The sequence below is a fragment of the Podospora pseudopauciseta genome, chromosome 4, assembly GCF_035222475.1.
Source record: "Podospora pseudopauciseta strain CBS 411.78 chromosome 4, whole genome shotgun sequence".
NCBI classification, from domain to species: Eukaryota; Fungi; Ascomycota; class Sordariomycetes; order Sordariales; family Podosporaceae; genus Podospora; species Podospora pseudopauciseta.
Genome location: NC_085894.1, coordinates 2,865,207 through 2,880,348, shown reverse-complemented (window position 1 = coordinate 2,880,348; position 15,142 = coordinate 2,865,207). Strand labels below are relative to the sequence as shown.

At 50.5% G+C, this 15,142-nt stretch overlaps 3 protein-coding genes across 3 annotated transcripts; 2 read left to right on the top strand and 1 right to left on the bottom strand.

The window, feature by feature from the left end:
- Window positions 1–867: 867 nt before the first annotated feature.
- Window positions 868–2,625, top strand: QC763_407370 (uncharacterized protein; the record flags this gene model as incomplete). The annotated part of the gene is made up of 1 exon (XM_062912374.1): window positions 868–2,625. One exon carries the CDS (start codon window positions 868–870, stop codon window positions 2,623–2,625), a length of 1,758 nt encoding a protein of 585 aa, XP_062766003.1.
- Window positions 2,626–3,554: 929 nt separating this feature from the next.
- Window positions 3,555–7,653, top strand: CPH2 (Clr6 histone deacetylase associated PHD protein-2 Cph2). The gene is made up of 2 exons (XM_062912375.1): window positions 3,555–5,280; window positions 5,343–7,653. The coding sequence occupies exons 1-2, from the start codon at window positions 4,240–4,242 to the stop codon at window positions 7,473–7,475; spliced, it is 3,174 nt and encodes a 1,057-aa protein (XP_062766002.1). The 5' UTR covers window positions 3,555–4,239; the 3' UTR covers window positions 7,476–7,653.
- Window positions 7,654–13,632: 5,979 nt separating this feature from the next.
- QC763_407388 (uncharacterized protein) lies at window positions 13,633–14,544 on the bottom strand (the record flags this gene model as incomplete). Its single annotated transcript, XM_062912376.1, has 3 exons — window positions 13,633–13,756; window positions 13,833–13,993; window positions 14,077–14,544. 3 exons carry the CDS (start codon window positions 14,542–14,544, stop codon window positions 13,633–13,635), a joined length of 753 nt encoding a protein of 250 aa, XP_062766001.1.
- Window positions 14,545–15,142: the final 598 nt, after the last annotated feature.

The following is a 15,142-nucleotide window of genomic DNA, read 5'->3' as shown; positions in this document are numbered from 1 at the left end:
ACGGACAGACTCGTGGCAAGCAATCAATCTGTCGGAAGCGTGGTCGATCCGTTCATGCGCCGAGAGGTGCCCACCGGCGGGCGGCACACTTAGTGACACCTGTTCTGTCACTTTATGCCCCGTGCGTGACGGGATGTGATGTTTATTCAGAGAACGGACCGAATCCACTGCTTTTCAGTGATCAGAGGCTGATCACCGATATCAGAGGTTAATATCACAGCGAGCTAACACAGGCGCAACTTGGCTATCAAGGGGGAAATGTGAAAGTTGACGCTGCAAGTGGTGGCCCATCCTGCATTTTGGGAAACGCTACTGCAGCACCAGTTGAGGTGAACTCGCTCTCGCATGAGAATCACCAAAAAAAACCTCCTATTCTAGCACACACCAGCACTCTCATGGCCTGTGAGGTCTCTCATCACAACCCAATGGCAGTGGGAGGGTGATGGGAGATGCGGGGTGGATCCCTTGACAGCCAATCAGCAGGCCAGACTTAGCGCGAGCGTCGGCTCGCTCATGCAAGTGGTTGGGCAAGACATCAACGGGAATTGAAAACAGCAACCAATCGATGGCCTCACCGTGAGATGGATCCAATGCAGGTCCAGAGTCGGCATGGGCTGCCCCCCCGCCTCCCCATGTCGGTTCCGTCGACTCTCGTCGCAACAGGCGCTGCTATATACCGTGATTGCTGCCATTTGCACCTCCTCTTTGTCCATCTCAATCACAAAGTGTTTCGGCATGGCGGATACTACGAGGCAGCCGTAAGTAAGACAGACCCTTTGGACGACACCACCAACTGTCTATCGCCACCCGTGGCCTCGGATTGGACCTCCCCCGACCCTCCCCCGACCCTCTCCCACCCCCATCATCATGCTGTCAGCTGGTGTGTCTTCATATAACAAAGCTGCCTTCGCTCTTCTCTTTGCGACGACATCTTGGCCTTCTTTTTGCGCTGCCTTGCCTTCTATTCAACAATTGCTTCGTCGAGGTGACCTGTGGCTCGACTATTCCTCTCCCACCCCTTCCCCCGAAGACGGACCTCCGCTATCCGCCAACGCCGTCCGGGACCCGGCCTACCTCCCAATCCATATAGGTGCCATTGTGGGAGCGTATGGTTTTTCGTTGGTGATTGTAGCTATCCTGTTGCTGGCTCTCCTCAAGACCAGACGAACACATATCAGGAACGGTGAATTACCCGAGGAGGAGAGGGGACTACTGGCTTTCAACCCGTTCACACAACAATTCCTGTCCGAAGAGGAATACAAGAAACAACTCGAGCAATACCAACTTCAGGCCGAACAATACCAGGCCGGGCAACAACATCCTCAGCAGTTCCAGCAAGAACAATTCCAGCCAGAGCAGCAACAGCAGTACCTTGGTCACAACCTAGGGCAGAAGCTCTCTCTCCAGACAGACCTCCCGGCGCACACAAGAAACTATTCTCTTCCTTCGGCTTCGCCCTTGACAGCAAGAGACAGACTCGGCGGCCCACTCAGCCCAGCCAAGTCACAATTCTCCATCGCAACAGCGCACTCGCCGACTTCGACGATCCTTGCTTGCGGCATCGACCTCTCGGTTGACCAGACAGTCGTCGGTCGGGACAGAGCCATGGCGCAAAATCAGCTAGAAGAGATGTACAGGCATGTGATGGAGCAGGAAAGAGCCAAAGCGGAGGGTAGGGCATATGAGCCTCCTCCAATGCTCACCTCGCCATCCACCAAGTCCGTCAACACCATGCCGCCCACCCCCGGAAGCACCAAAAGAGAGAGGAACAAACCTTCCAACCTCAACCTTGCCCAGGACACCAAGAAGGAATCCCGAAGCTCATCACTTCTCAACTTTCTCAAGTCCCCAAGGAAGAACAAAGTCCAAGGTTCAGGAATGGTTATCTCCTCCCCCATCTTGACCCCAATGTCAGGCACCTTCCCTCGCCAAGAGGAGCAAGAATTGAACACCATCCCACCCCGTCACTACGCTCCCCTAGCCCCTCCCCCATTGCCACAAGGAAGCTCCTCCGACCTCCCCTTCCGCCGCAACAACCACGCCGGCTCTTCTAGCCCACATCTCCCCACCCCAGACATCTCCCCCGTCTCCACCCAATCAATCGACTCTCGCATCGACGCCGCCGTCGCCGCCCCCCGTCATCATCAACGCGACAACTCCAACGAAGAACCCCCCTCGGCCACCTCCTCCACCTCGGGCCTGGTTGGCCTCCCCACCTCCCCCAAACCAGGCGTCAACCGCTTCCCCTCAATGGACTCCCTCCCTGCCTCTCCCCGTCCAGGACAAACATCCTTTAACCGACCCAACCCGCCTTCTGCCGTTCGCGCGGGTGGTGCCCTGCCTTTTAGAGCCTACGAGCCAGCAGTGACTAGTCCTTCTGCTGCGTCGTTTGGCACGACGAAGCAGACTGTTTTCACGAGGCCGGACAGGGATAATGGGTTGCCGACGGGGCAGAGGACGCCATGGACGGGGGCGCCGGTGCCTTATACGCCTTATCAGCCGTTTAGCCCGGTGATTCCGGTTACGCCGAGTTTGTTGAGTAAGAAGGAGAGGAAGATGATGAGGAAGTTGGAGCCGAAGACACCGACGCTGGAGATGGTTCGGGATACGGATGATGTTTGGTAAATAGTTGAGGTGACGGTATGATGTTGCGTGATGTGTTGGGTGTTGTTCAATCTTCTTCGTAGATATCCCGTGTTTTGTCTTTTTTTATATTTTTTTTTTCAGCTTTGATTGGTGTGTGTACCTGGCTGTTTTCTTTTGTTGCATTGATGGAGTGGATGGGGCGGTTGGCTATAATGGGAGGACGGGTTAGTTAGCCTGGAAAACTCATTTTCTCTTTCTTTTACCGTTGGGTTTGTGTAGGAAGTGATCAGTATTGATATCCATGACGAGCGAGCGAGAATGAATTCAGTTCGTTGGCTTGGGCCCGTCTAGAAACGTTGGACGGCAATTTCTTGTATTGGGAACACCAAATAGCTTCATGCGAGTATCTGGGAAATATGTATGACAGATATGATGAAACCTATCGGCTCCTTGGTGAGTGATGCCTGCGGGCATTGTGTGGTGATGTTTCAGAATGCGGTGAAACTGAAAGGGTTGTGCTGGGCTGCTTCAGATGCTTCGCCGGCAGGCCCCTCGCTCGTTCACGTGCTTCTCCAGTGGATAACAGGGGTCCTTCTCGTCATCAGAAATCCCATCGTTCAAAGGCAGGCTGGAAGGAGGTAGGGATTCCATATCAAAAAGGCTCAAAGTGCCATCGATCAGACGCAACAGAATTCTGGCGGCAAACCCGACCTTCGGCCGATGCGTTCGGCAATGGTCCTGAGCCTACGGTCACCATTCGCCAGACCCCGCATCCGCCTGCATCTGCATCCGATGAAGACCTTGGGTTGGAAGCTTGGAACCAAGAAAACGGAAAGCTATTGCTATAAGGCCCTCTCCACTTAATCCAAAAAAAATTGGAAGAAAAACAGGATTCCCGACTCTTTTCTATCCACTCAGGCCAAGTCGATTGAGTGGGATAAGTTACTAAGAGTTACGGTTAAGTCTGTGTGCCTCGTCAGTCCCACAGCTGGTGGTCGCACTGATTCAGATAGCGAGAGGCAGATGAGAGATGGCAATCGGGCTGCCTCTTTGTCTCGTGTTCGTGATGTCGGTTGAGTCGACTGTGGCTCTTTCTTTGGCCGCCCGAAAGAAACGACGCCTTCCTCTGCATGCTCGTCGAAATAAACTTTTCTTCTAGACGGGTCCGTACAGATATCTGAAAACTACTGTGCCCGACGAAGAAGTGGTTGAAGATGGCAAATTCAGCTTTCTGACGCTAGCGAGGTGGGGTGGTTAGTAACGTGGCCCGTGCTTCTGTGCTGAAAGGGGGCCGCTGAGTTCCGGGCGGGAATCATTCGATTCTCTCAATCGCATCGTATGTTTTTTAAACCCACATTCCCTTCCCATCGACAATCGAGAACAGCCTCCGCAGCCATCAGCAGGCCAGGAACGCGGTCAGCACTCCCCCGATACCGAATTACTCACTCTACGCCGCGCGACACCTCCGCGCGCAATTGGTTGTCGGCATCTGCCCCGGCCGCCCAGTCTCGCCAGTCGGCCCTCGACCCAGACTCGCTGTCACTGACCTGCGGCACACGCACACTGCTGGCCAGAGAGAGAGAGAGGTCCCGCATGCAACACCTGATCGCAAGCCCAGGGAGTTTAGGGCTCTGAACTCGCAAAAAAGGAATAATGGCCGACCCCGACGCCGACTCACCCGTGCTCTTTGCCGACCTGGACACCTTCGACCTCGATGGCAGCCTTACCGGCAACTTGGTGAATAGTGGCCTCGGCACTCCGGATCCCAACAACACCACCGCCGCAACCGTTGCCTCCTCCCAACCAGGTGACACGCTCGCTGCCACGCCTGGGTCCGGCCCCAGTGGGACTCCTGTATCAGTCTCGCCTTCCATTACCAACACCCACGCCCACCCACACGCCCACCCACACCACCTCCAAACCACCCAACCCGAACAGCAGCAATTTTTCAACCCAGTGCCCTCCTGGAACTTCCAGGATACACCCCCCTACGACCTCAACGCCGGTGACAATCAGTTTACTGTTCCTCCTGTACCCCATACCTGGGATCTCCCGGTCCACGTCAACCTGGGCCAACCAGTGCTGCATCAGCAGCAGCAGCAGCAGCCACAGCATCAGCCCTTGTATCTCCAGTCTCCCGCTGCCTCCAGCATCGATCCAGCCTTTGATCACACTACCGCCGCCGCCGATCCGGCCAACATCTCGCTATCACAGGCTCAGGCCCACTCCTTCTCGAACGACCAATTTCGACCTGACAATCGCAACATCCAGAATACGTTGACCCCTGCTCAGCAGGAGCGGCTCAAGAGCATCGCCATGCCGCCTCACCTTCAGTATCACTCCCCCAATAGTGCCGGGAGCCCCGACTCGAGCGTCAGCGCCGATAAGGGTGCTGGCTCGTCCCCAGATGCCCAAGGCAACTCCAAGTCCAACAGTAGAAAGAGGAAGTCGTCGGCCGAGGTCGACGACGATGACGATGATGATGAACTCGACGGACAGCACCCCGTCAAGAAGACGGCACACAACATGATCGAAAAGCGGTACCGGACCAATCTCAATGACAAGATAGCAGCTCTGCGAGATAGTGTCCCATCACTGAGGATCATGTCGAAAAGTGCTCGTGGTGAAGACACCACTGAAGATAGGGAGGAGCTACACGGCTTGACTCCTGCCCATAAGCTCAACAAGGCCACTGTATGTCCAACCTATGTCGTCGTCCAGAACAAATCTAGACTTTATACTGACTATCAATCTAGGTCCTTGCCAAGGCTACCGAGTATATCAGACACTTGGAAAAGCGGAACAATCGCCTCATTGACGAGAACAGTAGTATGCAGGCGAGGATCGCTGCTTTCGAAAAGTTGTTCATGGCTGGCGCCATGACTGGTCAATTACCCAATCCTCTCCAACAACCGCCCACACCGGTACAGTATCCTCAAGATGCTATGCCCTACATGAATACGCCAGTAGCAACCACAAGAGGACCAGACCCAGCCGGTATGATTCCGATCCCCGACGACATCAAACGCATCTTGGCTTCACAGCAGATGAATGCAGGACGCCCTTATCCAGTGCCAGGTCAACAGTTCCAGCAAAACCCTGCCATGATCCGCCAGCAACAGCTTCAGCAGCAGCAACAGCAAACTCAATCCAGCAGATGGAACCCATATCTTGGAAAGCTGATGGTGGGATCACTGGCTGGCTTGATGTTGGTCGAAGCCTACGTTGAAAAGGAACAAAACCCCGAGACCACCGAGGGTCGTGGCTTGATGGGCGTTCCAGTGCATCTCTTGGCATCCTTCATCCGATCAACTCACTTCAGCATTGGGGGCTACTACGTCTCTGCAAGCCAGATTCTATCCCAGCTCAGATTTTTCGGATTGCTGGCGGCTTTCCTCTGGGCTACCTGCGCTTCCTTATTCAATATTGATATCTTCAAGCCATCCGAGAAGCCCAAGCATGCTACCTCGGCTCCTCAAGCGGTGCCATCTCTTGCATCGCCTATTCACGTCAGGAGGCAAGCCTGGCTCACCGCTATCCAGACCGTCTGGGTACCCCAGCACAACTTTGTCCTGGAAGCCGCCGCGCTGGTCCTAAAGTCGTCCAAGTACGCCCTCAGGAATGTGATCGGACCTCGTGGTTATCTCATGCTTGTCGGCCTCAGCGAAGAGCAAGAAGCTGCGCGGGTCAAAGCATGGTCAATTGCGTTGGATGCCCAGCTCGCCGGTGGTGACGTCGAGATTAATAAGAGCCGTCTCACGCTCACCTTGATCGCTTCGGGCACTTTGCCGGATACTCCGCTTCGTCTCATGATGAAGGCGCTGCACATTCGGGTATTGCTTTGGAGACTCAATGGGGCTTCTTGGATCACCAACTTAATGGCTGCCAAACTTGCCAGGGCGCGTTGGAACGACGCACGGGAACTCAACCGCATTCTCAACTCACTCGGCGAGAACAACAAGTCTGCTGACGAAATGCTCCCTGAGCATCTGGCAGTGCTTCTCGAACAGGACTGTGATGAGGTGCTCAATGACGATATTATCCAGAGAGCCCACAACCTGGCCTGGAACCAGCCCACCACACACAACGTTGATGAAATCATTGATGGTATGGACGCCGTGGTTGAGGATGCTGCCGTTAGGTCGCCCATGGATGCCGTTGCGGCCTGGTACTCCAGCCTGCAGCTTCACCATGTTCTGTGCAACAATCTGCCCAAGACCCGTGATGAGTCCGGAAGACTGGCTCTCGAGACTGAAGACAAGCTTAACCTGGCGACCAAGGTTGCCCCCATTGGTTCCAACGCGCACGTTCGCGTCTTGGTCGCTCGTGCGGTCCTCGGTGAGCAGAAGCGCGGTGCTGCCATCGTCACTGCTATGAATGCCCTCGGCCCGTCTCTGAACCCTGACAAGCACCCCAACTACAGCAGGGGTGTGCCGCCTCTTATCGACTCTCCTGTCACCCCTATCACTCCTGACCCCGACGCCCAGATGGCTCTTCGCTGCGCCATGGGTATTGCTCAGCTGCAAAGGTTCTCCGATCCTCCTCCAGCCGCTTTTACCGTCATCGACTCCATCCTTCCCGCTGGTGCCGACATTGAGGGCATGTCTCTGTTGGGTTACACCGCTGCTTACCACCTGATGGAGCGCCTCCACAGACACGCCGTCGGCCGGGAGACTTGCTCGCGTTCTCTTGAGAGGCTTGCTGGCAGTTTGAGAATATGGATTGGCAGCGAGGCGGGCAACGAGGTGGGCTTTGATGGGCCGATGAGACAAAAGATGATTGATAGGTGCTTGGCTATTACGAAGAGCGTGGTGGGTATGGAGGCTGACCCTGGGTACGCAAGCATGGAAGAAGAGTGCACTGAGGATACGGCGGGTGGTGGATGCTGAATTTTTTGCAAGTGATTGTTTTGGAGTTTTTAGTTTTTGCGACAAAGGTTTTGAGCGATGGGTTGTTTTTTACATGGTCTGTTTTTTGCTATATCATCTCTGACCAGAGGCTCTCAGTTGCCGTATATTCTTCTTTATCTCGATGCGATTGCGTTTGGCGCATGATACCTCTACTCCTTGCTTTTTTCCTTTTCCTTTTATAGGTTTATATAGTGTACGTTGGAAGGGGGTTGGGATGATGGAATGAGTGGAAGTGAAGCGATGATAGCATGGGAAGAGGAGGAATGAATGAATGGATGGGGTGTTTAATGGGGATGGCGTATTAGTGGGGAAGTTATTTTCTTTTGGTTTTTGTTATAGTTTACCGTGGGTGGAGGGAAAAGAATCGGTTATGATTTATATAGTGGCTTTTTTTCATGTCTGTTAGAGACGATTAGCCAAGGGGTAGGGGGTTAAGGGGGGGATTTCGAAGAGAAGAAAGAGAGAGAGGGGTAATATTGATTTGCTCTGATTTTGTCTTGAACTGATGGAAAACTAAGAATTGCTTGCGTGTGATATCCTGATTTTCTTTGATGTGCAAGGTGGTATGTTGCATGGAATATACACTGGTACACCAAAATCTCTCACTGATGCATTTAGTTCATGCCTTGGACCCCTCGTGCTGTGATACAACGGATATTGCATGAGAAGAATGCCCTGGGTGATGTGCCACGGGGGGTAGAATCGATAAGATGGTTTTATCGTTGCAGTTTGTTCATATAAAAGTTCGGTGAAGGCGGTGATCAGTGGGATGGGCAGCCTTGCCCGAGGCCAAACACTAGCCCTGCGATTCGCCTGTTGTCTTCACTGTCGGCTGGCCGCATATTCCTGAGACCTCTATGATGGCTTCAAAGGCAGTGGTTGGCTTCAGAACGACACTGCCAGGGGCGCAGTACCTGAGCCTTTTTTTTTCTTTATTTTTATTGACGGGCTTGAATACCTAGGTAGGTAGGTAATATATCAAGTATCAAACATGCGGGAGGGAGGACGAAGCTGGGGGTTAGGGGGCCATGAGGTTATCAACGAAAACTGATCAAACATGTGTTTTAACGCAGCCAGATGAGCATACATGGCATCGATCAGAGTATGCTTTCAGATATATATATGTTCCTTGAGACAAGGTCCTAAGCATAAGCCGCCTTGATCCTGCTATTCTTTAACCATCACTACCTTGAGCTTTGAAGACTTTGATTGTTCATCGGCCCTTGGACAGCGATCCGGCTGTCATGGCACATCAACAGAGGGCAGAGGTTGCGGTTCATGCGATTACGGGCACCCCTGGAACCTTCCCTGACGATACACCTGATCGAAGCTCCACCGACAGACCGAGAATTCCCGCCGATGACCTCTCACGATTACCAGATATCCTCAGAACTCCTTCATGTCCCGGCAGTCTTCTTCAGCCTCGAGTAAGCTCTTGACCCGAGAGGCCGATCCGAGTTTGAGTCCTAACTTGGCGCAAGCTGCTAACCCAACCGAACTGTTGGGTGAAGACGACTCCGGCGATCAGACTTCTGTCCCGGGTCCTGAAAGTAGCGAGACGCTGAGCCCCAGGTCAAGCAGCATTGAAATCGATATTTCCCTTGACGAACCGCCACCGACTGGTCAACATACAAATAGGACCCTTTGGAAAGTCTGGGCCGTTGAGATCGTGTGTATGATTGTCGGCTTTCCGTCATTCATTGGCATGTTGAAGTTCCATATTTATGTGTACCAAGGCAAATGCTAACATGTTAATTCTCTTAGCAATCGTGATTGTCCTTGCCACTTTCGACCAACAACAGCTTCCAAACTGGCCCCTTAAAATCTTACTCAATACGTTCCTCGCATTCCTGACTATTGTCGCGAAAGCAGCCTTTATGTTCCCGGTCTCGGTAGCTATCAGCCAAACCTCATGGAGCTGGTTCTCACACAGTCGACCACTTTACGACTTTCACCTCATTGACCAAGCAAGTAAGGGACCCCTGGGGTCCGCTCAACTTGCCTTTCGAATGCGCCACAAGCATTTCATCACTCTAGGCGCTCTTCTCAGTACAGTCAGCGTCATTACGTCCCCCATTACATAACTTGCCATTAGCTATCCCTTACGAACGGTTGTAGGTACAGAAGAGTCTTTGGTCTCAGCGTTACAAAGTCTGAACCACCTGACGGATGACCCGGGCCACGCAACAAGCAATGCAGTGGTGGAAGCTTCAAATGGATGCCAATACCGTACGGAGGACTTTGCCCGACAAGAAATTGCACCTTTGATCTTTACTCTTCTCTTGTTGTCTGTATGAAAATGGCAGATGTCACTCCACATCTCATCATCCGTGAATTCCAGGCACCAGGACCTGACCAAGCTCCGATGGTGATAGTCAACAGGACGATCGGTTTGGGAATGGGGACTGAAGCGTTTGCGGGAGCTACACTTTGGAATGTATCAATTCCGGACAATCCTACCTCTTTGGTACATCAAAGCCGTTTCGCAGCCGCCGTGGGGTTATTGAACGGCCAATACAGCCTCGCTTTCCGAGATGATAAAAGCCTCATGCAAACCAGAATCGCCAGTTTCGTGCTCATACACACTGCCCCGGTTATTGAGGACGAAAGCCACCGATTAGAAATTCTCCAGGCAACAGATGGCGAGCCGGAGCTTGCAAATACCTTCCGGGACATCGAGCACGAAGCTTTCGAGGTCATATTCCACCTCTGCGTTCAAACATACAACACCGCTGTCCAACACGGTGCGGCAAGCACAGCATTGGTTAATGCACTGGCTAAGCCTGTCCCCAATCAAGATCCGGATTTCTCTGTGCAAATGAACTGCACTACCCCCCTCGAATATATAATTTTCTGTCACCATGGAGATAAAACAAAATGGAATAAAACGATAACCCTTCAACACCCGACAGAAAGACAACGGCTTTACAGCTCAGACCTTGGTTTAATGGAGCGTATTGCAGCGCCATAGTCAGATACTCAACATGTACCACAACCATTGCCTCGGCCATCTCGTACAGGTAAAGGCCAAAGACCTCCCTATATGTCTCCTATCATTGGTTTTTCTCAAGCTAATGCCTTCGACATACGGGCTCCGCGACGCAACTCCTGACCTCAAAGCCGCCCGAAGTGCCTTCAATATAACGGGCAAGGCCTTCAAGGATGAGTCCTACGTCGACATCACCTGGGGCTGGATCAGCTTTCTCGCCATTGAACCCCTACTAGCCACAATATTGCTTCTTTTGACAATCTACACTCAATTCAGAGAGCGCAGACGGCATGCAAAGGATGATACAGCTACGCCCATGTTCCACGACTACAAGGATGGCAGGCTAATAACCTAGCCTCGGGGTTGGACATTTGTAGTTTCCGCATAATTTAGTTTTGGTGCCTAGAAAAGTGGATCCCACTCGTTTGCTTGTGCTACCTTCTTTTTATAAAAACCTTAAGCCAATTCCACCTCGCTTAATTTTCCTGCGACCATTCTCCTCTATTACTCTACCCTGTCAGTTACTTCAAGATGGAAGACGATGAAGACTGCGGAACTAAGGTATATACTTTAACTTCTAAATACTAAAATTTACTATTATTAATCGTAGTTCTATAGGATATACAGTTTGGCTTCCGACGTTTTCGAGCACCTGCAAAACGAATCTACGGAAATCGGAATGTCTTTCTCTTAGATGTCCCGCCGAATCCAATTGCTAGCTGGCTATTATTTTGGATGCCGCAGCTCGTCCGCTGGCTACAGCGATTACTACCAGAGTGGTTCTTGCCGACAACTGTCATTCTAAAGGAGCGAAACCCCACTAAGGCTGATAGCTACGAAAACGAAATCGATACATACCTGCATCTTTCGATCCCTCCAGGGTACCCACATCCCGCGTTTGTTTGGTGAAGTAACCGTTAGCGACCCCCACACGCAGAAATACCAGATCAGTAAGCGACCCACTCCTGCTATCCTCCTGGAAAACATCGAAGGAGTGTCGCTATACAATCCTCAAACCCTCAGGCCTATGGCCGCACCCCAAACCACTACGTCCGCCTATTTTAACTTCTATTTATATTTATTATCCGGGTCATTATCGTGCTTCCTTTAGAATAATTATGTCGGCTATATAAATGATATTCCTTTAAAAAGTAAGAGCCGACTTCGTCGCGGATATAGGCTGTATTACTTATATTTCGGATTTATTAATGGCCGGGCGCTTTTGTTATGACCGTAGAACGTGCTTATAGAAAAATACCTAAATTAGGCTTTTAGGTTTATCTTTATTTTTATAAAAGTCTATCTAAATAATCGTTATATTATAATCCTAATAGAAAATAGTATAATACTACCTACGAAACTATTAATAGCCTACTTTCTTAAATTATTTAAAGTACTAACTATTTAAACTTTTACTAATCTCTTTAAGCAGCTTTTTAAGCTTTTTTACTAACGGGTATAAACTCGAGGATCGGATTTAACTTAAACCGCTAGATAAGTTATGCAACGTTTACGAGCCTAGCGTCCTTATTATCTAAGTCGAGTGAAATTTAGAGAACTCGAGGTATGGTTATTAGAAGGCGTAAACGAAGATATGTTTAACGTGATGCTGGTGGATAATAGTTGATGGATGATGATTAATGAATAGTGGGTTAAGTTGGCTAGTTAATGTTAACCCGTAACGAAATGATGGCGGGAATCCATATAGATATTATGGATTAAAATTATTTATTTAAAGTAGTGGCGCTGGCATAACGGTGTTTTGGACGTTATGATTACGCCATGTAAAACGCGCACAGCTGTTAATTGCTTAATATGAAGATCTGTCGCGGCTATTTTCAGCCCTCGTTCTGTCACAAACTTAGGTAGTAGATATCTCAAAAGATAAAACTAGTATCGCCAGACTAGTACTCAGGTGGGTAACCACTGGAAAATCCCTAGTGTTATATGTTTTTTTGGTGCCTTTTTCCCAGGGGATCCACTGCGAGACTCCAAGCTTGCGACTGGCACCGGCTTTTTTTTCCCGATTAAGGTTGCTTATATTCCCTGATAAGGTTGATGGATATTTGGAAGAGTCGATTTGATCAATATCGGCAGCCTGTTTGCGATCTTTGCTTGTCTTCACGGCTCGAGGGCTTTTCATTTTAGGAAAGTAAGATAACAAGCTGACAACCATCATGCAGCAGAACTTGTTCATTAAAGACCCTCGCGAGGCCCTCTGTGCCCCGCTTTATGTGGCTTTGAGATTTGTTTATTGCTAGGGGGGGAGAAAAAAACCCAAGAGTTTCTCCAGCTTGGCATTTCGGCTTTCTGCAGCGGAGTTTTTGTGCTGCTTGGTTCACCTTAAAAAACTCTCAAATAACTACCTTGCTGGTTCTGCTGCAGGTCTAGGGACCCAGGGGTTATAAAAACATCAACGTCAGTATCTCTCTCCTACATCCCTGCAAGTAACCCGCGAAATCGGGTGATATTGGCAAAAGATAGTTCTTTGTTTACATTAACCCCTGAACCCATGAACAAAGGCCCCGCATAGCAACCGTCACGGAGTCAACAGTGGAACCCAAAAAAAAGCATAAAAACATACAACACCGAGGATTCCCCAGTGGTCACCCACCTGAGTACTAATTCGGCCCTCAGCTGCTTGACTCGGGCAGAGCGGACGGGATGCCGTATTTTCAGCTGGGTATGGTCGTATGTGATAGTTGAGCTTGAATTTCTGGCATATGTTTGAAGCACAGTTGAAGTTCCAGAGCGTCTTGACCAGAGACAGATATTCAGAAGAGCACAGTAGCGCATTTGGGAAATACCCTTTCGTGGAGCTTTACGCCTGTGATGTTGATGGGCAGATACTGTGGTTAATGTCCATGGGTACAGTATGATTGTTTCTTGTGACTGGCAGGTTAGATACCCGGGAGGCTTGATGGAAAGTATGGGTTTCTGAGAAACTTTGCAACTTTTGTGGAGGAAAACACCGGTAATCTTTTACAATGTGAGAAGGCTTTGTGGGCACTGCAATCCGTTCCCTTTTCTTTTCTTGTGTGCGCGAAAGATTCCTTATTTTTCGAACAATGCTACTTACCTTATACCCTACACCTGGACAACTGTGAACCATCTCCATCCCAGACTTTACGATATTCCTCTAGAGCCTCAGACTCCACTGATATTGATTTGCATCAATCTGTTGGTAATGCAAATCTCGCTGCCCTTGACTGTGTTGTCCGCTCGGAAGCAGCTGTCAAAGATCAACCCGCCCGTGCGAGCGACATCCTGGCTAGATCACACACCATATCAGCCAGCGTCCCAGAAAACAAGGAAACGAAACATCGATAAAAACAGCATGGACATACCAATTGACACTTTGCGCCGCCAAACCGCCCCTGCTGGCAACAATCTGCGCACCACCAATTCGACACATCTCAATTTCGAAGACACGCGTCCCCATAGCACAGTGTTGACCATTAGCGCCCTTGCGAGCGAGATCATTAAGGCAGGCTGCTGCGTCGGGTGCCTATATATGCAGCCAGATCCGTTAGATATCTTGGTTCTTGTGCAAACTAAGTCAAGAAATAGGAGAAGGGAGGGGTATCATACAGGCGCATCTGGAAATGTCGGCTGACAGTTGGCTCTCTTTTGGAGACCGCCTGCCGTGCTGACAACCTCAGTAGCATTCGCTGCCGCGATTGCTTCGGCGGGTGAGAGGGCTGTGTCCGGGTTGGCGATAATATCTTCAACCCATCGAGCAAAGGAGAAGGTGGTTGAAGAAGCGTCAGCTGTGGCTGGGGCCGCTGCCACTGAGGCCACCAGAGCCAAGACGGCGACGTTAAGGGTGAAGTTGACCATTGTTACTGATAAATCGATGCTGAGGTAAATGATGATGATGATGAGATGTGAAGTCAGCCCCCCAAGCTGGTTGACGACCGAGTTTGTAGAGATGTATTGCGATAGCCCTGGACCTTGAATCTGCGAAAGACGGCAAATGAAAGCAAAGAGGCAAAGTAAATCGATCTGCAAGCCGAATTTCAAAGGCGTTGCTCTGAATTGCAACAGCGATTCTGCCATGATGACGTTGTGGCCTTTCCAAGATACCTACCTGCCCTTCCCCAATCCTCTGACCCCGACTTGCCCCAGTATGGCAACCACGATAGATGATTTCCACTCTCATGTAATGTCGTACCGTCTTGAATCTGGTTTGGGGGTGAAGAAAGAGCCTATGGTAGATGCCACGCCTACCTCATTTGGTTGTCGTTGATGGAAGCAGCCGACTGCTGTAGAATGGACAATCGTCCATTCCATTGCAGCCAAGCGGAAAAGGTGCCTCGGTAGGTAGTTTATGCAGTTAAAAAGTTCGAATCAACCAAGACGAGGGTCGGAATGCACTCGAGACTCTCAAATTACGTACATTTGGAGTTTGTCTGGCACCGGGGACTCTCAAAACCGTGATTGAGAGTGACTTCCCTGTATTATTTCTGTTAGTCTGGACTGTCTTTGAAATCCCACAAGTCGCCGATACTCCAAGATGCTAATAGGTCTAAACAGTCTCACCCTCTCTTAGAGTCTACTTCATTAGGTCGGTGCCAACACTACTGAATATTGGTTCACGAAATAGATTTGAACATGGCAAGCAGACCTTAGTTAACATTCAACACAGCACCCATAT

What these genes read in the sequence shown, in the direction of transcription:
- CPH2 (XM_062912375.1), top strand. Translation starts at nt 4,240, where the DNA reads ATGGCCGACCCCGACGCCGACTCACCCGTGCTCTTTGCCGACCTGGAC. An exon ending in ATAAGCTCAACAAGGCCACT is followed by an intron (nt 5,281 to 5,342) that starts GTATGTCCAACC and finishes CTATCAATCTAG; the next exon opens with GTCCTTGCCAAGGCTACCGA.